We start from the raw sequence: 26,094 nt of genomic DNA on the forward strand, positions 1-26,094 counted from the left end.
AAGTTCATGATTTTCCTTCCCCCTAAAAGAAATAGAATTGAAAGCAAGCACTCACCTGAACATATAGTTCTCTGAGTTCATACTGAAATTTCTTGGGATCCGTAGTAATTGTCACTGGGCCAATTTCTGTGAAGATAAAAATGACATAGGTAAATAAACAGGAACCAAGGGCATTAAAGACTCTAATGTGCTGTGTTTGCAAATACCTTTTCACTGTGTGCTACATGGTTATTTATTAATAACAGTCTGCAAAACAACAAAGAATAACTTGCAATTTGCTGTAAATTATGCACACGTAAAAGAGGATTTTCAGCCTTGCGAAGTGCAACGGAGTAGTCAAAAATGTCACAAGAAAAAGGGTCAGGAGACCCCAGTTTCAGTCCCTTTTTACTGTCACCAGTCAGTACATATTTATTGAACATGTGCTTTGTTGCTGGGCTCTAAACGAATCACTTGTTCATCCTATGGTTTTGTGTTCTTAACTATAAATCGTGTGTCTGCAACTTTTCCGTAAGTCCAAACTCATTAAAAAAAAAATTTAAAAAGTTTAATACTAAACAAAGAGAAAACCAATCGCCTCCACTGCCTGTGCCACAGGGTTTTTAAGAACTTGCAGAAGCACAGATATGAAGACACTGAAAGTTCAGGAGCTAGCCCCTGTCGCTTCCCGCCACAGGGCCGGGGGTAATGTCCACCGCTGTCACCGCTCTCCTGAGCTGGCTTTCACCGCCATGATGACCTCTGGCGTTGCTTCTACCCTCATAACTGCCCTGAAGTACTGTGCAAATCACTGCTCCCAATGGGAACAGGTTGGGGCCACAGCATTCACTGGAAAAGCAAAAGTCAGGTGGAGACAAGGAGCCCAGATTCCAGTGTGGGTTAAGTTGGCAATATATTTTTTGTAGAATTTAGCATGTCTATAGTAAACATTTTAATCCACAATCATCTTTTTTTTTTAATTAACCTTTTAAGTAGACAAGTGGCCTTTACAGGTATCAACTACTTTCCCCAGGAAACATCCATATATTTAAATAATAGTATTAATTCATCTGAGTATCATGTGCACAGACGTATCACCTTAAAGTCCCAAGATGGATGAAAAGTTTCCTGTTCTAGCTAATGAAGATACAGGCTGCATTCAAAACTATAATGTGAAACTGCAGTACGAAATTATAAAAATACTTAACATTTAGTTTTTACATGACATTTTCTAGCTTCAAAAGAAGACTGCAAAAAAAGGACTTTATGATTTCACAGGATAATATTAATTATCCAGGCCTTGCATAATATGCTAAATATGATACAAAAGACAGACCGTTGGATTTTAGAAATAAAAGCAGCACAATTTGTCTGCCTTTACCCATGCAATTTTTCTCAGAAATTACATGAAAAAATGTCTCCATCCTTCACCACAGATTAGACACCTTGCACTATGCAAAAGGAATGGAGTGGCAATTGGAAAAACTGTGCGAAAATGCAAACATCTACATTCCATACGAAGCGGAACAGTCATTAGCTGTGTAAAAGTCAGGTCCCAAGTATATGGAAAATCGGCGAAGGCTACTCCCTCAAGACTAAACAAAGGCATACTTTGCAAAGGAATGTAAAACAGCAAAGAACATGCCAGGCAGTTACTCTGACATATAAATTGTCAGTGCTATTGTCAAGCCAAGCTGCTATGTTCCTACATAGCACGATACTGAAATAACTCTAGAATTTAAAACTCAAGACTACAAAAAATGCAAGAAAAAAAAAATAATTACATAAGAATCAAAAATGCATACATGAAAGAACATTCCGTTTAGTGAGAATTTTTAAAAATAGCCTTGGATCTGTTCTTGAAGAGTAGAGACCAAGGAATGCTATTAAAATAAGAGAATCAACTAGCCTTCATTTAGTTTTCCAGAGACTCAGATATCCACCTGTTTTCAACAAAGATGGGAAATCTCTTCTGCAGCTCGTTAATAAACATTTTTGCAAACCACACTGGACAGCTGAGATAAATCTTTTATCAGTTATGAGAGACACTTAGGAGAGGGGAGGGCTTGCCGAGCTGCCATATACCCCCAGCTGTAAATAGCCTTTCCAGCTCCTTGGAATTGAGTGCTGTGACTATTTGACAAAATCGAGCCCCTCCTTTCACAGCTCGCTCTCGTTTCCATCCCGGTCTCTCTCTTCGCTTAACAGAGCCCTGTGCCCGTTGTGTTATGAGCAATTTCCTCTTCTCTTCCTTGTTGCTCATGTTGGTTTCATCTCCCGCCAAGCCTTTGATGACATTCGGCAGGTAAGACTTTGTCCTCTCTTCCTGCCTGAACATGGTCCTCTGTTGGCCATAGAATTAAATGAGAATTCGCCAAGGCATCCCAGGCCTTCTCTTCTATTAATCCAGTCTTCAGACTTCATCAACACCCATACTGTGCCTCTTCACTGTCCCCACGGCCGTCCCCAACGGCTTTCGCTGGCCCCTACGCCTCTCAGTCTACAGAGCCTGATTTAAGTCCTATCTCTTTAAATGTTTTGCCTTTTCTCCAATTTGCTTTAATGTTGTTTTGATAATATTTGTATAACAAAACCACGGGAAGAATGAATGTGCATAACATTTAACACAATTCACAGATCATCTCCACTTTATTCAATTAATTTTACCTAGTTGATTATATAAATACGTGCACGCGCGCGCGCACACACACACACACACACAAAATATCAAAATCCAAACAGAATAATCAACTAGAAGCATGAAAGATCATTTTGTTCATCCCTCTTTTCTACAGATAAGAAAATGTGAGGTCCAAAGAAGATAAGATTGAAAGACTTTGGCAGTGCAGAAAGGTTAAGATATCTGAAAACATTTCTACACTGAGTAAGCTACACAGCTAACACTTCCTGCCTTCCAAGATCTCCATCCTGACAATGATTATATCACTACTAACTTTCTCCTCCTTTCCCCTGGACCATGGGCATGTTCAGAGTGCCTAATTTAATGAAAAAGAACATCCAAAATTCTTTACTGTCACATGCCTGGATATTCTCTCTAATAGATTAAAAAAAAAATCCCTCTTGCCTAGTACATATTATAATTAAACACACAAAGAAACCTCGCTGGAAAATTCCTTCTCAAATCTATTTAACAAACATATATTTAGCATCTAGTATAATGTGGTTGCCACTGGTAACATAAGGTTAAGCAAAACATGGACCCTGCCCTCAAAGTCCTGATGGTCTGGTGGAGAAGATAAAAAACTGTAAATTTGTAATTACTATACAATGCAGTAAGTGCAGAAATAGAAGAAAGGAAAAGGTAGAGTGGGACCACTAATTCATATAAGGAACATGTTCCTTATATGAATTAGTGGTCCCACTCTACCTTTTCCTTTCTTCTATTTGAAAAATAGAAAAAGAGTTGAGATTGATTTCAAAAAGGAGATGAAAATTTAGGATTTCAAATTAGAGAAATCAAATGTTATTTATCACTGCTAATTTATTTTTAAATTCTGTATATCAAGTTTACCAGGCATTCTCATACTCCATCAAACTACTGTTATTACCTATAACTATATCTGCAAGTATTTCTACTTTAGTAGTTAAGTTATTGATGCAGATAATCAATAGATAAAATTTTCCACATATAACATATCTTAATATCTTAAAAAGCAAAAGAAACATTAAGGTAACATGTATTATTACAAATGTAAGAACTATGCCATGTTTTGGAAGATCACTTTTGATTTTAATAAAATAGCATTATCTGAAACTCTAAGGAAGTCTTTCCTCTTTTCATTAATTGTGTTATTGTCCGCTTCCTAGTGATTTATCAGATGGCCTGAATTTATTGCCAGCATCTCAGCCATTGTTCTCTTAATCTGAGTTGCTGGATTGTATTTGAGAAAATAATGGAAAGAAATGCACAATGTAGTAGTTTCTTTCACAGCTTCACTTGGCAAGATCGATATCCAGTTCTTCACTTCCTTTTTCCTTTCCACTAACAGATTTCTGCTCCTTATAGTTTTTCTTCACTCAGAGTGGTTCCTTGATAATAAGAAAAATATTTACTGCTGCTTGCTGGAGTCTAACCACTGCCTGTGGTTAGAATTTCTTTCTTTTTTTAAAAAATTTCTTTCTTTCTTTTTTTTAAAAAAAATGTGTTCTTGGCCTTATATTTATAGTTACACATAAATATGTGAAAAAGTTAAAATGATAACCCCAATACCACACTATTAAGTAATCAGTACGAGCAAAATATTATAGAAGAATCAAAGACAGATAAAAATAACAGGGCCTGCTGAAATGAAAATTTAAATAGAGTGGAAAACTTTAAAAATACCAAGCTATGAAAAGTTAAAAAGTTTAATCTAGTATCTGAGAAGAGCCAAGTAATACAGATACAGAGGGATGGCAAATGTTCTTAGTATCAAGAGAGGACAGAGACACCCCTGAGTTCCAGGAAAACTCACAGCGCAGGTAGCGGTGAGGAGATGACCTATGAACTGGGACCCGAAGGGAACAGCAGGTTGACAGAGGGTGACATTAGAGCCAAGAAATTCCAGGCACTGGGACGCGGCCTGCTCAAAATCCATTCAGTGAGTTCAAGTTCAACATAACCTGTTCTGCTTTCTAAAAACCCTACTCTCAATTAGACACAAATCAATTATAATGTCTTCTATGTATGAAGTTGCTAGTATAAATATACATATTCAAAATATTATGTAATGTTTTGAAAACATTAAAGTTATCAAAATAAAAATTAGTAAATTGTATTTCCCGTTTTGGGATGCTACAGAAAATCAGGTTAATAACTATATTTACTTTTACTGTTTTCAATTTAATCTACAATATACTCTCCAGATTTCTCTATCCTCATTCAATTATAATGCTGCTGTCCAGCACCATTTTTAAATGATCTGCATCTAAACCACAAAAACAGAACTGTTTCCTGATTTTGAGCTGAGCTGATGCCAAATACATTTCAGGACTCATTTAATTGAGTACATTCCTGCTCACATTAAACAGGTAATTTTCAAGACCACTTAAAGGCCCTTAATGACTGTTTTGACATGAAGTGATGAATTTGGTGTGTGTTATAAAATCCAGGTCAATGATGAATTCATGCATAGCAATGTTAGCTAATATTGATTAAAAAGCATTCTGCTCCGCTATCCAAAGAGATTATTCACTTAACAATGAGTTGTACGATAACCGTAAACATATGCATTTAACAGAATTACAGATAATACATGTATAATGCAAGTCATTCCAGTTGGACTGCTGAACAGGATACAGAAAAATCATGAACATGAATTCAGCAATGTTACACAGCTGTTTAGAACAGGAAGCAAAGAAGAATGCCTTAACAACTGCCACAGGATCTGAGGTATATCGAGTAGGATGTTATTGCTTAGACTGGACCCTGGCCAGAGCTTCAGCAAACGCTCTTGCAAAAAACAGCCGTGGGATTTTTAATGGCCGACAAAGTTCAGACTCGCCATTTTACCTGTAATCTTAAGTACAAAATGGCACTTTAACATCAAAATATATCCGTACATTGGTAAGGTCGACTCAGAGAGATAAGAAAATGTGATATTTTAAGCCGAGCTATTTAATAAAGTTTAATTGACAATCTCTCCGGTGCAATCAAAGTACTCTGAAAGTAAGAAGAAAATTAATATAATGTACGAGAACATTTTAAAACTTCAATAATGATATTCTTATAAAAATGTGTTTTAAATTTTAAATTTAAAATGTTAGCATTTATTTAAAAGTTTTCATTTTTCTCATAGACAATTCTTTAGTATTAATGATCCTAAATAAATCCAGGCATCAGTGAGGTTTAAAGGAGAGAAAATTATAAAAGGAGAAGTAAAGTGCTGTTGAAGAAGAAAAAAATATGTTTGCAAGTCCTTAGAACAGAATCATGTTGTTGAAATGTCCACACGTTAGAACAGACTAGACTTCAACCCTGATCGTTTCCACAGCTAAACAAATGTATGCATTCCCTTGATCACATTTTCAGGGAACATATAATTCAGTGATCCGAAATCATATTTATGAAGAAAACACTTTATTTGCAAAACTACAGGAATCAGAGACATTGCTACAAATATGACAGATGCTTGCATGTGCCTGCACACACATATTAACATGCGTATGCTTTTCCCTAAATCCTTGCATTCGTTCATTCAGCAAACAGGCACTATATCCTTAAGGTTAGTTCAAGTCGGAAGGAGAAAGAACAAGCTAAGCAAATACATTTAAGGAGAGGCATCTCTGAGTGTAAGAGTCAGAACTACCTGGGTGTGTCTTACAAATTAATGGGCTGGCTGCATGGATTTAATGACCGATGCAGTTGCACAAGGCCCTGCTCTCTCTCAAAAGCGCCCTCACCCTGGGACTTAATGCTTTTCAGCCACTGTCTTGAAATAATTTTATCTGCGTACTTGTGTTTTGTAAGTGAAATTCCACAACACGGTGAGACATGCACTCCAAGCTTGGTCTCACCACCTTCTGGGGACAGGTTCTCTGCCACCTGCTCTCCCACTCCCAGATGCCCAGGTCCTACCCAGCAGACCCATTTCTGCTTCTTCCAGTTGTCACCGTCCACCATCTGCCCCAGGAGGGACCTGCATGTGAGGGTGGGGAGCGCTGGGATGAGAAAGCTCGAGCGCTGGCCCAGGCCAGAGGCGAAGTCTCAGCCCTCAGCCGGGGCAAGCCTTTCCTGCACTCCCAATCCAGAGACCAAGCACCAGAACTGAACGTAAAGGTCCTGGGGGTTTGCCTATCTGCCAAAGGTTAAGGCAGTGGGGCCATGGGAAGAGGAAACGTCTGGCTCAGCTTCACCAGGACCCACTTTGGTCCCGTGCCCGGCAGCGGGGGTAATCCAGCAGCCATCTGGACAGAGGCTCAGCATAGCCGCATCCTGAAGAGGTACCTCGGGACCACGAGGGGTCTGCACTAGGCCCACAGGTATCCTGGAGCCCACTGGCGCTCCCTCACAGGCACCGCGCCTGAGAGGTCTTTCCCTCCTTGCAAGCCCGTAGCTTAAAGTATCGGCATGAATTTTATCATCTGTCTTTGTTTAGTGCAATGCCAGTTTTAAATGCAAATATCAGAGCATTTAACTCATATGAAAATTCACCCAAATGATACAATTCCTATTTCATGGCTGATGCCAGATGGTGCCTCCAGTTGGCCAGAGGAAACACGCAAACCAGATTTAGAAAGGTTGAAGAAGGAACCACTCACTTATAATCCCAGCAACAGCATCAATGTTATGGGTTTATCATGATGCTGAAATAAGAAATATTCCTTATTGAAAAACATGAAAGATTTTTTTTAATGAAAAAAGACCATGAATATATAAAAGAAAGCTAAATATTAAAATACGTATATTCTGGCAAGTTAATTTTAGATTTAATAAATTAAAAACCTCAAAAAGAACATTTTTGCTTATGTGTGTTTTAGAATACTTAGCAACAATATTCTTAAATTTATTTTGAACAGCACATGAGCAATTTAGATCAACAAAAACTGACAGGACAATAAAGGACTTTATAAGCAGTACAGAAGTATCGATACACAAATATACATATTAACTAGTAATAACTAGAAAAGAATTAATAATCTATATATGAAGTAGTATCTGAAGACAAGGTACATAAAACAGGTTTATTTATTTTAAAATATTTAACTTCAATTCCCATTTTACAGTATACAGTAAAATAGGCTCAAAAAGGATTAAATGGTTCAATATAATCATTACCATTACTTTAACTGAATCTAAATTATAATATATATTGGATATATAGAAGAATAACATCCTTTTTTCGAAGTAATAGAAGACATCACAAAGGAAAAAACTGGCAGGCATAAAAAAGTAAAAATCAAATGAAAACTAAAATTATATATATATATGTACACATATTTGTCAATATTTGTCACCAATTAAAATAGATTAAAATCTCTACTATCTGAAGAGATCAATTTATATATATATAAAAAATGACCAATCACTACATGAAAGGAAAAATCATCAAAAGGACAGCAAAGAAATAGGACCAGGAGCAAATGTTCGTATTTAGTTATAATGAAAGAGATGTAGACTACAGCAAAGTTGAAGTATCTTTTAAGAAAGAACACAATTTTATAAAGATTATTACTCAAACTAATGTCATAATAAACTTGGAATATCTGTACCCTTGGTAAGACTTTAAGTGGTTGCCACTTTTGTGAGTTTACCACAGTAATGTGTATTATAGGTATAAGTCTTAAAAGTATGTTGTGACAAAGTTCTTTTCTTCTTTGTTATGATTCGCTGAAAACAAAGGCATCGATGTTACTAAGACAGCAATAAATAATGTCAAAATAGATATAGTAAGAAACATAGTTATCTAAATATTAGGCAATTAAACTATTGTTCCATGTAGAAACCCAAGTAAATGTTTATTTAAATACAAAGGCAAAGCAGAACTGCATATACACTTTATTTAAATAAAAAGGCAAAGCAGAACTGCGTATACACTTTGATGGCAACTACCTACAAAGACAGATATGTATAAGGACATTCTAAAAGGTCACACCAGAGTAAAAATTGATATTTAGAAGGTAGAACAATAAGTATTTTTTTACTTCTTCAAAATTTTTAAATTATTATACTTTTACTTTAAGAAAAAAAAGGAAGAATTTCACTTGATCACATACACACTTGAGATTGCGCTCGTGAATTTTGGCTGGGTGTGGTTCTTAATTTATTTATAATGGCCACTGGGGGAAAAAGAAAACACAGAAATATTCCTTAGCATAAGGCAGGATAACAAGGAAAGCACTGATTTGATACATTTTCTGTTCATGGTGTGAAGTGAAATATTTTAAGTATTTAGAATCTAATCAAAACCGTCATTATCTGGATATAATATTCTTTTTCAATCTTCTCACTTCAGGTTTTCAGCTTTAAGTGCACAATTCTTGGCAATGCCATCTCCCTACTATTAGTCTATATTGAATATACAAAGAATCCTTTGAATGAAATAAAACACTCTTCAGACTTGTAACACTGAAATTCAATCATAGTCGCATTTGGATTCCCTTCTGCTTATTACTCATTTTTATTTTCTCTACACACTCTTGCAATGCTGTGTGTCTGTTCATATGCACATGTGGATCTTGTCTTGAGTTTTTCTGTTCACAGAAGAAACACTGGAAATATGAAACATCAAGTCTAACTGTCAATGTTGAACATAAAACTGAGTCATCATTTAAATGAGTATTCATTTTAAACTTAAATACCTCTCCTAATATGAAGAAGTTCAGAGTATTCACCTTGGTGGGTCATTAAAAGCATCCCAGATTTGGAAGTTACTACGGGCTCTTTACAGTCAATGAAAGTTACTTTGTTCCATTGTCAATCTTCTCCAAAGGCATTTTCAACCCAAGACAAACTCACACCTCGAGCCCACACCTGGTAATGGGAAAGCATCCACACAGAAGTCACCCCGCTCCCTCTCTTCCCATGTCACCAAAGCATGGCTGTATTTGCAAGGAGAGGCACGTGTGTCCCCACAGCCACCTAAGGCTGTGGCACATATCCGAAGCTTTCTATAAACTGCAGCAAAGGAACAGGTATCACAGCGATCGGTCCTCTCTTATCACCACAGGGTTTCAAAACCTATTCTAAGTTCCCCTGCTCCTCTACTTCACTCTGAAGGACATTCCTGTTAACAGATAATAGCAAGCTTTCTTTCTCTTTAAAATGTTAACTCCAAAAGGCAGGGGGGTTCTTTCTTTGCTGTACAATCTGTACTCAACCCAAAATGCAATAATTAACCTGTGTTTTACAAGGCATCCATTAATAACAATTAGTATAGTCACTGAAGGAGAGATATGTCCAAATGAAGTGCTCAGCCAAACTGATTAATAATACTTAGAGTTGGTGCCGGTCCAGACCCCGCCAGAAAATCTACAGAGCACAGATGAAAAGTGGTATTTTGTGGAACTGTTCACTGACATGGTCCACATTTACTAAGTGTTTGACCAAAGTGGCGGTCCATTGTTTTGGGTAAGAGCTCAGACACTGGAATCAAAACTACTTGAGTTAGAATCAAGGCTCTAGCCACAGATATTTTTTGTTTTCCTTTGTTTTTAATTTTTTGTCAAATGTCTTAATCCCGATGACTTTTAGTTTCCTCATCTATGAGAGGAGGTGAGTAATCATACCCAAACCACAGTCAACCGGGGAGCCGAATGAGGAGAACACATTGCTACTGCCAGTAACTTTCATGACAATGTCAAAGACATTATGCTAGGTAAAATGAGTATCTCCTGTAATACAAAGAACAATCTCTCTCTGAGAGTTAAAGAAAAAAAAAAAGAAAAAGAAAAAGAAAAAAAAACTTTTCTATTGCTTATCCCTACTTAAGATAATTTAATGAATTTAAATTTCCATCTCAAAACGGTATTAGTAAGGTATAGTCTTATTATAGCATGCCTCCTATATAGTGAGTAAAATTTATTACTCTTTTTCCTTATGGTTCCTGGTATTTTATAATAGTTGAAAAAGCTTTCTTAATGCTGAAGTTACATATAAGTGTCTCATGATGTCTTCTAGTACCTTTGTAGTTCATGTTTTACATCTATGATCCACTGGAAGTTTCTGCTGGTGTAAACCAAGAGGTATGAATCCACTTTTTCCAGATGGCTACCCTGTTGGCTCGTCATTACTTAGTGAAAAATCCATTTTTCCCCATTGATATTGCATGCCACTACAACTTGCATATGTGTCCTATATTCTTTTCCATTAATCTTTCCCTTCATGCCCTAGAACCAAATTGTTTTAATAATCCAGGCTTAATATGTTTTGACCTCTGGTGGGGCTAATTCCACATCATTACCTTCTTTTTGCTGAATTTTCCTGGCTCTTTGAGCTAGTATATTTTTCCATATCAACTTTAGATTAGCCCATCTAGATCCAAAAATATATATTCTATAGGTATTTCTGTAGATGTCACATAAATTTATAGAGTGAATTAGGAGAAACTGACAAGATGCTGAGACTTTCCATGGTGTATTATTCCAATTATTACAGTATTCTTTTGGTAACATTAAAAGCCTTTTAAAGTTTTTATTTCCATGTAGAAGTCCACACATTTCTTGTTAAGCATATTGTATTTCACATATATTTTTTTGATGTTGAAAATTGTTTTTTTTCCCCATCCCATTATATCTTCTAAATGGCTGTAACTCTCTATACAGAAGTTACTGATTTTATATAATAATCTTTTCTTTCACAGCTATCTGGAATTTTTTTTCTTTTTCTTTTTCTTTTTTTCTTTTCTTTTTTTTTTTATTACGGTGACATTGCTTAACAAAATTCAGTAAGCTTCAGGTGTACAATTTAGCAGTAAGGCAGTTATTTTATATGTATAAAATTTTCAGCTGATTCTTTTGATTTCCTGCGTATATAATTATATAAGATGCAAACATTTTCTGATGTTTATACCTCTAATTTCTTTCTCCTGTCTAAGTGAATTGATTAGTACTCCAGAACTATGTTAAATAATAATGGTGATAATGAACTTCACTATTTGTTTCTGAAATTAGCAAGAATGCTTCTAATGTTCGCTCGTTAAGTATAATACTGAATTTGGGACTGAAATAAATATGTTTTATCAGGTTAAGAAAACATCTACCTACTCCCAATTATATTAGAGGTTTTTCTGTTTGTAGTTAAGTATAAACATTAAATTTTGTTGCCTTAAAGTAAACCTGGCCTTATATCACCAAGATCATGACCCTAGCTTGCTTTTAATATACATTTGAAATCAATGTACTTTTTTTCCCTGCCATTTTCTTTCCCTCTATTGTCTCACTTTTGTAAGGTTAATTATTTCTACTGTCAGCACAACTAATGCTATAGTTTGATTTGTTGTCCTAATCCACATATTTGTTTACTCTTAGTCAATGAATTACATGGATCCAGTGCTCATAACTGGTATTTATGCTGCAGTTTTCAAAGACATCTTTTGAATGACCATAGTTCATCTTGTAAAAAATTCCTGAAGATGTCTCATGGGAACAATAATCTTTGAGTTGGGCATGTTCAAGATGGTTTGCTATTGCTTTTGTACTTTAATGACATTTTTGCTGATTATAAAATTCTTGGGTCACACTCTACTATCTTCTATCATTGAAAGCATTATAGAGTAGTTTAAGGTCACATTAATGTTTTTCTTCTACAAGTGACTTCTTTATTGGCCACCCGAAGGAGTCTTTCATTCTCTCTGATGTTAAGCAATTTAAGTTGGTTAGGTTTTTATATTGATGGCTCTGAGGCAATTTCCATGGGGTTTTCAACATGTAAACTCAGGTTCTCTTTAATTGATGGGAGTTCACTTAATTGCTATATTTAAATATTTATTTTGTCACATAGTTTCCATTTTATTTATTAGCATTAATGTGCATGCTTGATTTCCTTTGTCTTCTTGCAAGTAACATTTTCTCTCTAATCCTTTTAAACACTTTTAATTCTGTTTCATCTTGTTCACTTTTTCACATCCTTCCTCTAGATCTTCATTATGTTTTTGGCAATGTTTATTCTTTCTTATTTTCCTGCCATCTTTACTTTGATTTCTGTCATGGTTTTATTTTTCTCTTCTATTTCTGTCTTGAGCCTTTCCACTGTTCACCCACTATTTCTGAGTTCTTGTATTTTTGATTTACAATAAACCTTCATAGAGAAATTTATTTAAGGTTTTGTTTTGCTTTCTTTTGAAATTTATGCCACAATCTCCAATAATCATTTCTGTCTCTTTCGTGGCCATATATATATATATTTTTTTTTTCATAATCTTCCTTACCTAGCTTGTGGTTTTTCTCTTCATTTCCTCATTTTTTTTTCCTCGATGTTTTCATTTGAAAGATCTTAGGCTGGTTCTTTTTTTGTATCACAGTATTGAGACTGATGTTTTTTTCTGTACCAGCTGTTTGCTGGAGGTTCACGTGGGGAAATGTCCAGGGACATGACCCTGGATAATAGCACTTTTTCTCATGATCGAGTATTTTGTTTGTATGTTTATTTTCCATTTACATTCCTTCAGCCAATGGACATAGCAGCTGCAGTGGTTTTCTTCACTTAAATACTCTTTTCTCCACGGCAACAGAGACTGGCTGTTTGCTGAAAGTACGGCCTGTGTTTTGTGCGGTTAGCCCGTCTCTTTCACTGAGAACCATACTGGGTCTGAGAAAGCCTGTTGTAGCTCTATTCGTACAACCAACTTGTCCTGTTATAAAAGGGAGTTCAGACACTGCACTCAGTGAGTGTGTGTTCCTCTATCTTCACAAACAGTCCTCTTTCAGAGCAGTGGCTGCATTCTGTGTCCACTCTCGTCCATTCCTACATCCTACTGTACAATCTCCTCAGCTCTGGGCAGAATTTGGGGAGGCGGGATCTTCGGTTTTAGCAGTCTCCTAGTTTCACTAAAAATTGATGTTTACATGTTTGTTTCTCATTACCTGTTGTTTTGGATAATTTCTGGGAAAAGGGTGGGATAATATGACATTACCACATTCGAATCAGAGGTCCTATCCTAACTTCTTTAATTTTTAGTCTTAACAATTGAACAGTCTCAAAATCCACATGTTTTATATGTTTAGGAATTGAGTTGGAAGTACTAGGAAATAATCATAGCCATCTGCTTTCCGTCTGGCACTGTACATATACATACATTTATTTTATTGTGTACTCATCAAAACAGCCCTGCAAGTTAGGTATTACTATCTTCATTTTACAAAGAAATAGCAGAGCCCAGATTTCAACCTGGATCTATCTGACTCTAAAATCCACATTCTTTACTCCAAACTACATTCAAATAAGTTCTTATTCTCCAAAGGTAAATTTTAAATGTTTAATTGTTATAGAAACAAAAGAATTCCTGATTGATTAGATTCTGGCATCATCGCTTTGTTTTGGAATCTACATTTCTTTAGTCTCCTCCAAATACTTTTTTAAACCACTGGTTACATATAGTAGAAAAAATTTAGAAAAGAAATGGTTGCATGTTATTGAACAAGGACTGGACTTCCTAAACTGTAAAACCACAAAACCCAACATAACACAACCAATATGCTGTTTGGTTTTGTCCCCTAAGCAACTGACCAAACACCACTGTAAATGTTCCTGCCAATGGATTTGATGAAGATTAAGAATGCTGACACACCCCTACCTAAAATATAAACATTGCATAAGTCTAACATAAATAACAAACAGGCGAGAATTCGAGTGACAAAAAATTTGAGCGTAAGATTACAAATGCTTGGGCAGAACCGATACAATTATTTCATGAACATTCTAAACTTGCCACATGTAAGAAAACGCCAAACATCCCAAACACAGGTAAAGATAGAAATGAGCCATTGCTACCACACTTTTCTTACCATTCAAAATAAAGAAAGTGCTGCACAAATCCTCCCTATTTCAAAATAAAGTTTTATTAACAATTCTTAATGGGTGTCCTCTAAAGCTGGCATTAAAGGAAGATCCAGTAGAAGAGCACTGTATTTCAAGTCAAGACCTGTATTTTTACAGCAGTTCTACATTAGTGGTATGAAATTGGACAGGTTACTTAGCTCTCAAAGCTTCAGTGACTCTATGTATAAAACTGACTTGGAAATACCTCTTCTAAGAGTTTCTGTGTATCTAATGCCTGTGTAAACAGCTAGCATTATTGCTAATACATATTAGATGTTCAGTAAGTATCTACTAAATCTGAATAACGTTGTGAACTATTTCTTGTTTCTCTTTTCTGTTGTGTTAAGATCTAACAGAATGATGATGATAAATAAAATTATGCTCACAGTTTTTTTCGAGGATACATTAATCTACGGTTATATTAATGTTCCACTTATTTCTTCGTCTATCTTTGGCCACATATACAAGTAAGAGTTAACTTTAGAATGGACTCAGAAAGTTTTCTGTAGTATTGTAGTTTTTCTTTTTCTTTCTTTTCTTTTTTTTTTTTAGAAAACAGATCTATTGCTCGGATGAAATAAAAAAGTTTGAAATAACATAAGCTATGTAGTAAAACAAACATGAATATCAATTCTGGCTTTGCTGTCTTATATGGAAGATTCTGACAGATTGGTTTGAACTGAATGGGACAAGGTATGCGGACCAGTGTTTGGAGCAGACATTAAATAAAGGTAAGCTCCTTTCCCACAGAAACACCAAAGTCTTTACAGCCTCACTGTGTTTGCACTGGGCACACGTGCCCATCCGTGGTGGGGTCCTGCCAGAGCCCAGCCCACTGCCAGCTCAGTTTCTATGGGAAGGCACTGTGTGGCTTGCAGAGAGGGTGCCTTTTATTGAGCATTCTCAGCTTTTCAACTCCTGAGCCTAAAAAGCTTACAACTTAGGACAAAAAGAAACCAAATAAGTATCTGTACGAGGTAAGTACAGTGCAAACAAGCCACAGAGCTTTAGTGAAAGACTCTTTCAAGCGGGGCGGGAAGCCTGGTGGTTGCACGTGGAGTTTGAAGTTGATGCGCGGTGCCCAGATTCGGCTCCGCCACTCGCCGGCTGCAAGACCCTGGGTGACTTGCTGAAACTCTTCCGGCTTCAGATTCCTCATCTTTAGAACACACCTTCCCCCAAGTTTAGGGGAGATAATGAATGAACGGAAACATAAAACCCAGCAAAGGAGACGCAGGAGTTAATGACATTGCTATCATCTAAGCCTCACGGTAAGGACTGAATTTTTTTGCACCTAATCCCATTTCTATCAAACATAGGTTGTCAGTTGACCCATAAAATGCTGCTGACAGTGATTTAAACAAACAAACAAATAGATGAGCAGGGCACTTGCTGTTAGCTCCAAAGTGTTCAGATACATATGAAAGAAAGAAAAAAAACACACATAGAAATAGTAGCATATTAGTAAAGCAATAAAAACATAATGACACACTTGACTGCACTATGAACCTAGGTAATTTAATTACTTCTTTCTAGACGTCTGGATTGTTTTAATTCTAAATTGAAAATGCTGCTTCTTGTTTCAATTTTAGTTCTTAATTTAGAAATAAAAAGAAATAAGGAGAGACACTCAGGTCCTTCGGGTGGTTTATTTTTCCAGAACAGGATATTTCACTTCGGCTCTATCTTCTGGCGTTTGGTCATGTGAACTGCTCAACGGACCTGACTTGGCTCTCGCTGAAACCACAAAGTCAAGAGATGGCGCCTGGGAAGCTCACGACTAACTTCGGTCATAAAAATAAGCACCGTTGCCAGAAATCGGTAGTAGATTAAGGCAACGTCAAACTTGTAGTCAATCGAGGTGATAAGAACAACAACAAAATACCTATGAATATGGACAGGTATGAAATTCGCATTAAACATCATTTACACTTTACCTTCAATTTCTAAGAACATTTAAAAAATATCTTGCCTACTCTTTCACTCTTGTTTCCCATGTTTGCCATAGATATAGGTATAGATATAGATATAGATATAGATATAGATATAGATATAGATATAGATATAGATATAGATAGATATAGATAGATATGTGTGTTGTTGATTGTAGGGAGAAAATGAACTACCTTTTTCTATAAAATAGTATGTCTCAAGACAAGAATATGTTGATCCCCAGAAATTATTATATGTAAACAAATATTCTCCTTTAAGGGGAAAAATTCTTTAATGTCCAATAAAAGATAATCCAATGAATAATGGCTTATCTGTAAAATTTTGAATACTGTTTTGAAATAATGTTAATTTCTTGTGGAAATACTCGTGATATTTGTGTGTGGGAGGAAGTGACATATAAAGTAAGTGTCCCCTATAACCTGCATTTGAAACACAAGAAAAGAAAGGATAGTGAAAGGAGGGAAAGGAGGAGACAAAAGAAATATACCAAATTTTAAAAATGAGGTGGTTAGAATTTTGCTGATTTTGTTGTTCTTTATACTTTTATATGGTTTCCAAGTTTGCTACATGGAACATAAGTTGCTTTCATAAGCAAACAAACAAAAAAATCCCAAATCTGAAGTATTCTGTCAAACAAGATATTTCCTGCCCACTACACGGGTGTTTTCTGTCAAGAAAAACACTACCCATTTTTAAAATTATGAAATCATAAATGAGGAAGTCCATATCTTCAGCTAAAATTTTATTTATTTTGGATGCATTAAGTCCTGTTGGGCAACCAATATGCCATTGAATCTCACTGAAACAGATTCAAAGAGACTAATTTCTAACACTAGCCAAAATAGATTTTGTTTAAAACTGATCCTTTAGTTAAAAACCGTTATTGGCTGCAGGAAAGCACTCCTAGATATTCCGATGGACTCAATCGAGTACAGTAATGTAATTATGTGAAGAGAGTTTGATTTAATTTTCAGTGAACATTATCGAGTCCTTCAGGTTTATAAAACAATGCTGACCAGGCAAGCAGGAGCTAAAACATCCAGTTCTGACATGTTCGGGGCTCCTCCTTTCCTGGCGACAGGGAAGTACACAAAGCTTAATTTACAGCAAAGAAATCAACAGGTAATAGTTTCACATAGCAGAGCAGTGCCCACTCTCTCTCATCCCTACAGAATCGACTCTGCTGCCCAGCTCCTTCCCCAATGCCTAGCCTTCTCCTTGGCTTCCCTGAGCCCTCTCCAAGTTGGCCAAGCCAAAGCGGACCATGGGCAGGTCCTAAACCTCCCACAGGTTGCTAAACCTCTTCCTCAGCTCAAAAAGTTAAGATACTGTCAGATTAGCCCCTTAGCTCTGAGCGTATTCTCTCTCTCCCTCCCTCCCTTCCTCTCTCTCTCTCTCTCTCTCTCTCTCTCTCTCTCTCTCTCTCTCACACACACACACACACACACACACACACACACACACACACACACAAATACTCCAGACTCACATATCTCAGTAAATAACATTCTAGAAAGCTGGTTTGGTTGCAAGAGCTACATATATCAATTTGGGGTGGGGGGTGGGGGGAGGAATTGTCTGCTGTTGTTCGCAGCTCAGTAGGGATGACAGTAAGCTAACCTTAAACTTGGTTATTATCTATTAGCTTTTATTAATACATGACCGAATATGGTTTTCCTAACTCTTCGACCCGTATGAAAATTCATGTCCCTCAGATCAAACATATGACAAATACCTAACGACGTACAGTTACTATGAATTTAAAAAGAAAAAAAAAAACCCAAAACTTGAGGCTAACTTCAGAATTCCTCTCAATGCATGTACCTTTATTTACATTATGCCAGAAAATGCAGTTCCTCATATCGACGGTCTCTAGAGGAACACACATCCCAAAAGTGTGCATAAATATATGTGTATGCAAGAAATATCTGCTCTTATTATCTGGACCACAGTCACATTTTCTGTTTCAAGTTAATATAATTTATTACAATAGTACATGGACATGATTGAGTTAATATACATATTATTACAGTTTTATACTCAACTTTTTTATCTATAAGGGTGTTTAATTTTAAAAGTTTGAAATTTGATAATCAGAACTGGCAAAGGAAATGTCTATATGAAAAGTCTATATGTAAAAATCAGTATGCTAATATCTGCCTGAGCAAGATCTTTATCCAGCTCAAAGCAGTAGATGGTCCATTTCACTTGTAGTTTATTTCAAGTACTTGAGAACCAGAAAATAGTGCTAAATGGCATTAAAATATTATATATTCCATCAATATTGTTTCCCACAATGACTCAAATGCACGTGGCTAATTGCCTTCAGCTTGATTTTAATCACATTAATCCCCTAAATCCCAAAGCTGCAAAGAGCAACGTGTACCTCAAGCTTAAATACATTTTTCAGACTATATATTATAACATTTACTATTTGCAGCCTTCTTTGAATCAAAGGAAACAATTTTAATTTCAGAGAAAGAGAGAGATTACCTTGAAAACTGAAGTCACTGGGAAACAAATCTTTCTCTTCTGACTACTTTGATCTAGGTCTGTTGGCGATCTGTTCTACCAGCTAAGAATATGTATCATTGGGACCGTCTCAGCTTTATCATTTTAAATCCCAGCTTAAGGGACATGAAAAATACTTCGGGTTGTAAAATGAATACAGAAAAATTCAGTCCCAACTTGTATGGCCCAATTACTTTTATCACCCTTGTGTAGCAAAAAATAAAGCTACTGGTGAGGTGACCTGGGTGAAAGGAAAGAAAAGGCTCATGTCATTTGGGATCCTGGCCACAAGCCAATTTTGTTTCTCAAAGGATAAGAACTAGGTAACCTCGAGATTACATCTGGCCCCTGCTGACAGTTTCCAATCAAAGACAAACGGCATCCACATATTTGTCGGCCCATTGGCAATGGTTCCTGGTCCCCTTTGCCCCCTTTATCATACTTCATTGTGCTTTTTTTCCTTTCTGCTACTTCCTTTGTCTACTTCCTGCTTCTTCTCTGAGTTTTCTCTTCTTCTGTGTCTTACTTCACCTTTAAGAGGTCGTGTTAAAAGATTATATGGCATGATACATTGTTAATAAAAGGAAAATAAAATTCTATTTCAGAATCTTGATTGGGCTTCATAATATTGAATTGTTTTATTGACTATTCCACTGTGAAAACAGCAGTGGTTGAATATAATTCCTTGATTTGTTTTGGATTTCTCTTGTTTTTAAATATTGGGGGCAATTTCTTCAAAAGGTTGTTTCTTTCTCCAAATATTTCCGAACAATGGAAGAAGAATATTTTTTAAAGTAAAATATTTAAGAAGACTATAGGAAGTTATTTTAAAGATTATAATCAGAGAAATAGATGCAAAATCTTTGAAAAGACAGGAATAATAAATTTTAATGAGGTAGTTTTCTCCAATATCTGACTAAACTATGTTTTAGCTCTTGAAAGGACATATATAAGGATACAGATTTATGTAATATCTGAGAATTCATGGACAATGAGAAAATGTAACAGAAAATAACAAATAGGAAAAAAATGTTATTTTCAAAAAAGAGTGACAAATATTGGAAAGCACATATAGACTAGTAAACTTAATTTTAAACTCCAGAAAATGTCTAAAATGATCATAATTATTTATAAAGTTACATGTGAATAAAATATATATATATATCAGGCTAGCTAGCAGTAGTTCTTTAAAAAAAAAAAAAACATAGCTTCTATGGTGATAGATTAAGGAAATGTATAACACAGCTTGATTAAATTATTGTTTGCATAAGAAAAGCAGCATGAAAACATGTTCCTCTTCAACTATATCCAGGTAGAACTGGGAGTGATTTCTCAGAAGAACACAACTCTAGTTATTTGTCTATTAAAGTTTATTGTACTGTGCTGTGGAAACCAGTATACACGGGAAAGATTTTCCCCACCCATTTCTAGCACTGAATGTCAATGTTATAGTATACAGATGTTCCAGAAAAACATCATCTATTTAAAAAGCAAGAGGATTTAACACTCAAGTCAGAGGCTTATCAAGAATTGCTTCAGAAGAGAAGCTTCTACAATCATTGGTTTTAAGGGAAGAAGACGATTCAAACGTGCAGGCTTTTTCCGTTCTCAAGATGTCAGGTTCTGGCTTTACTTCTGTCCCAATGACAGGTTAAACTTGACTATTCACCCCTAAAACTGCCATCTTACTTCTTGGAATTTCATTTTATAACTCAGAACAAAATATGCAGTATCTTCAATAGTGAATAGCAAAATGTTATAAATGTAGAAGTAACACATAAGCCAAACATGCTTATGCGAACTAACCGTATGCAAAATTAGCTATAGTTTCTCTGTCATTTTTGAGTAAACTCCATATCTTACTCATCCACTCATCAGTTCTTAATTCTTTCTTCATAATGAGTCTAAACTTGGTTTTGCAGTTACTTTTTTTGTTTCAGTTCCTGGTGTATTTTGTTAGTATACATTCAAGGTAAATCAAATGTAATATAGCAAAATTACGACTGGTTCAAGTCCAAGAATAATGTAAAAGAGTAAAAAAAAGTTTCTTATTAAACTCCAATTTATGGTCATAGTATGCATATCCAGAACTTAAGACGTGTGCTTCCTACCACAATATATAAAATGCCTTATAAAATGATTGACCAGGATTTTGATTCTACCACAATATATAAAATGCCTTATAAAATGATTGACCAGGGTTTTGGTTCTACCACAAGAGTCAACCCTCCCAAGGAGTTCGTTTGTTATTCGGCCCTGGGGTACAGCGCCACCTATTGGCACTTCTAGGTCCATGTTAAAAACCTTTTGCAGGCTAGTCTTAGAAAACTTATGTTTATTCAAAACTGACCTAAAGCCTACTACAGCAGTATGTTTTACAAGAATAATTAAGTTTTGATTTCGCTTGAAATATGTCCAAGAGTAAAATTTTTTGAAATATTACCCTGCTATTCTATAAGTTTCTATCCTGGATTAAATTTTCACATTTAAACCAGGTCGTCAAAACCCTAGTAATTAAACTAAATTTACCCTGTTCCCATGTACTATTGTTTCAATTTTAATAAATGAACAAAAGTTATACAATTAAATGTATATCATTCATTCATTCATTCACAAATATTAATTAAGCACCTATGTATTATGGGTCAAGTGCCATGTTGGGCCCTGGGAAGCAGAAGTGAGCAAGACGGACGTGGACTTTAACAGCAGTTGAGGAACAAAAATTAAATTCTGATTTGGGTTGTTGCTATCATTTCAATCAGATACAGTGAGGAAATCAGGAAATGCTCTCACGAGAAAAGCATGTGAAAAATGTACCCATGTACACTGTATAGAGAAAACTCCTTATACTTATTTCTGTAAAACTATAGTATTGTAAATTTGGAAATTTACAAATATTTTCTCTCTTACATTAAAAAGGAGTCAGAATTCATCCCCATCTCAGTGAATATGATGCATATCAATGAAAAATATGCGTGTGGGGGAGGTTGTGTGTGTATATATATAGTAAGAAAGTGTCAGTATTGGAATAATTAAGAGCTAGAAAGCAAGTTAGTGAATATCTAAATGGCCAGAGTCATTTTCAATACTTTCCTTCAATTATTCAGTTATTCGTACTTTAGGTACAAATACACAAACTTTCAAAAACCTACTATCTACGCTAAATATTTACCTTTAAATATGCACAAAGTGAGCACTGTAATGGGGAGCAGCAGATGCTAAATATAATTTTCGCTTCTTAAAACTCAAACATTATGTGTTGGATAACCAACAGATAACCAGAGAATGTGAAAAACCGAAAGGTTTTGCAAATAAGAAATTACTTTAATTTTTATTGGAGCTGCATAGGACAACACATCTTTTCTTTTTTTTTTTAAGAAATAGTTCCAGTAAGCCAAATTTATATTCATTTTTCCATGACAACTGGCTCTTAAGATGATCCAATCTTTTCTGTATGTGTTTTCCACTGACTTGAGTGCTTACATGTGCATGTGGGTATGTATATGTGTATTGTGTTTTTCAGTCAAACATATCAAATATAATACTACAATTAGTATTTCAGTAGAAAGATACTGATACTGATTGAAAGAAAATCAGCCAAATAATATAGACAAGGCACAGCTGTAATCACCCCATCCACCAATCAATCACTCATGCTTTTTCTTTCTTCATTATCATCACTTACATCTTGCCCTAAAAATAACAATATATTATTAAGTGGATGGAAATCTTTTTAAAGCTGACCATCTGAAATAATCATATACTACCTAGAGATTAGCTGATGGGGTTACTAAAAGCTGAGACTTCTAGAGCTTTAGTTCACAGGAACTGCCTTAAATTAAAAATAATTGACCTCTGTAACACTATTAAATCTGTCTCCAGTTTTCTATAACATCAAAATTTTTAGGGACATGCCCTAGAAACTAGCTCATCTCATTAGCTGAAGCGATCTTAAAATATCTAACAAGTATTAAAAATAAAAATATGCAAAAATCATGTCAAGAAGGAAGATCTTGAGTTAGTTCGGTGTACTTTCAACATTTTAATTAAAGTAATTCAGAGAAGGCATATGCATATGTATTTATACATGCATTTTTTTTTCAGATAAGGACAGAGAGAGATCATATTGGTCTTTTCCTGACAGTCTCCTAGCTTAAAAATAAGATTCGTAAGAAAAATGGTTATACCAAGAGACCCTCACACACTTCTATCAAAATCATATTTCCCTGTTTCAAGTAGCCTGGTATGTGGAGAATGGCAGGTATCATGGCTCCAAGTAAATACATGAAGTTCCATCGACGGAACTCCTGTAGAGAATGGGGCGCGCACAGTTCTTTGTGAAGCCTGTACAGGAGAAGCTAATCTACTCTGACCTTCAGATTGAGATTTCAAAACGACTTTTTTCTTTAAGCATTTTTTCAAAATTGCACTAGACCACTCCTATCTTAAGTCCTAAATGTAAGACCATGTGAAAAAGAAATAAACAAATCAGACTAAACCTCATAGATGCACGAAATATTTGAGATTGCATTTCATTACACTGAAAAACATTTCGTGACAAACTTAACTGGTTTGAGAGATTGGGGGTGTGGGGTGTTTTTTAATAAGCAAATACAGATGTTGAGGGAAAAACGTTTAGATTTTTGACACTGTCTTTGCTAACAGAATTACAAATGTTTTCCATAAGCAAACAATGTTGAAATGTCTCAATATTTTTTTCTTAAACCGCCACTCAGCTCAACTTTGAAAAATGAAATTTACCAATTTACTGTTAATGAGCTTATACATTTGAAACTTTCCAATTAATATTTCTTGTACAACCTTTATTTTCCATGTACTTTATAAATTTTAATAATTGTGGGAAGAATTCATGGTCTTCCCATGTTGTGCACACACATACAAGCACAGAGCTGCCCTTTATTCAACTGTCACTCTTTAGGAATATATTTAAAGTTGTCCATAAACAGAGGATGAAATATCTCATTTTACTACATACAGCAGTTTGGATCCATCTTTATGTAATGTGCAAAACTACCTATATTTAAGAACTCACCATCAAATCATAAAAAAATATTCCACAAGTAGAACACTGACACAGGTTTTTCTTACTTTTGGGTTTTACTTTTCAGTCATTACTGATGTCTCTGGATCTTTCTATCGAGTCAAATCATTTTTGTCTTTTAGACTTAAAATGTTCACTGAGTCTAATTTGATAAGTTTTATTTCCATCTTTTCCCAAGCTCTCTATACAACTACACACCAGCCATTAAGAAAAAATTTCCCAACTATTAAGGAAAATTTTCTAAATTCAGTTACAATGTAGTTGCTCTACTGAAATACTATGAGCTCACTGATTAATGAAAAAATCAATAGATGAAAGGAGACCAGGTTGAATACTTTAACTGCAGAATGTCTCCTCCCTCATGGCATTTAATAGTGTGATGAAGGCTCAAAGGGGTCTGACTTTCCTGTGCTTTGCAGAACTACACAGAGTCAAAAGATTACTTTGCAATTGCCAATAATCCCTGAAAAGAGCTTCAATGTTGAGCTTGCATCTTCAAGAGTTTACTATCTCATCTTTAATCTCCTCACTAGATAAGACTTAAAATAAGTAGGGCCAAAAGGAATTCCAGAATACAGAATAAAAATTGATACCAAAGAGAAAAATAGGGATTATCAAGGATTGACTAACCTTTGCAACAAACATTTTGAGGTTTCCGGTGGGTGGTGGTAGGAGTTTGAATCGCTTCAGAACGTATTTTAAACTTTTCAAAGTGGTGACTAATGACTGAATCTGATAAGTGTAGACAAGATCTAAATACTTTGGAATGGTTCATACCTGGCTGATCCAACACACACGTATCAGAAAGTATGTTAAGATTTTACTTAATATTATTTCCAAAAATGCCAAATGTCCAAGGACAAGGATCACCTTTTTATCAACATGATCTTCATCATCCAACTGAATATAAGATGCATAGCTGGCATTGAAGGAATACCTGAAATCACTTTATATATAGTGCTTAGGAATGTCTAGCGATACACACACACACACACACACACACACACACACACACACATATGTGTATATATATTCACATGTGTATATGTATGTACATAAAATTACATGTAATGGTTAAAAGAATACAAAAGAAGAAAACGATTATGTTAATCATGACTATCCCAAAGATTCTCATTAATAAAGCTTATTAAAAGAGAGTATCACAAAACCAAAATTCTTGGGGAAACTGCCAAAGTCTGTTTTCCAGAAAATGGCCTTAGTGTCCAGCCCTGTCTGTAAAATGGGATTTTTACTATGGTAAAGAAAAATATTTGGCTTCTATTTTATTCTTAAACATGTGTTAGGAATGAAAGAGATGTTAATAAAGTAGTTATATGTCCTTTGGGAGAAAAATTCTATACCAAGTGCTATATTGTAAGGTAGGTCAAAATATAATGTGACGAAAGGTAATTACCCATTTGAATCCTTTGGCTCTGGATCATAGAAGAGGAGGGTGGATAAAGTAACCTTGAATGAGTGATCTGGTATAAATTAATAGCTATCCATTCCAAAGACCAAGTCCATTACGTACTGCCCATTGCTATTTCCCTTCTGAATACTTTTGACTCTTACAAGAATTGCCCAAAGATCCATGTTGGATGCCATACACATCATTAACATTCGCAGGAAGAAATACTGACCTTCCAAGAAAAATGAACAATTAACCTCTCATGTCATTCAGATGCCTGAGGAGTGGAGGAAGCAGAACGCACTCTGAAGGATCCCCTTATTTCACAATTTATCAAGTTGCAAAGATTGAAATAAAATGTAAAATGTATTGGTAGGTTTATTCCCACAAAAAGAAAATCTTGTAGGAAGCATCACAATCCATTCAAAAATTTAATAAATGGTACACAGTAAAAGCAATAACAAAGACAAAATAGACATAATTTGCTGGGTTTTAAGTGATTTTTCAAGTAGTTATTTTTACAATTATTTGGAAATTTTAATATAGACCAGAACTGTCTCTCTGCACCCAGAAATCAGACAAGAAACTTTCTGTCACTTTTTTCCTGAACATAATAGTGTTTCCAAGGTATTTACTTTTTAGAAAATTAGTGGAGTTATACCACTTAATTTAGCTCTTATCTTCCAGACTACAAGGGAAAAAAGA

At 35.3% G+C, this 26,094-nt stretch overlaps 1 protein-coding gene across 5 annotated transcripts in view; it reads right to left on the reverse strand.

The window, feature by feature from the left end:
• HMCN1 (hemicentin 1) overlaps positions 1 to 26,094 on the reverse strand; it is a 482,162-nt gene that overhangs the window by 279,464 nt on the left and 176,604 nt on the right. For all 5 annotated transcript variants that reach the window (XM_036234516.1, XM_036234517.1, XM_036234518.1 and 2 more), the window contains one exon: positions 56 to 126. In XM_036234516.1, coding sequence (XP_036090409.1) covers positions 56 to 126 — 71 coding nt within the window. The remainder of the gene's footprint in view (positions 1 to 55; positions 127 to 26,094) is intronic.

The sequence above is a fragment of the Rousettus aegyptiacus genome, unplaced genomic scaffold, assembly GCF_014176215.1.
Source record: "Rousettus aegyptiacus isolate mRouAeg1 unplaced genomic scaffold, mRouAeg1.p scaffold_m13_p_17, whole genome shotgun sequence".
Taxonomy (NCBI): domain Eukaryota; kingdom Metazoa; phylum Chordata; class Mammalia; order Chiroptera; family Pteropodidae; genus Rousettus; species Rousettus aegyptiacus.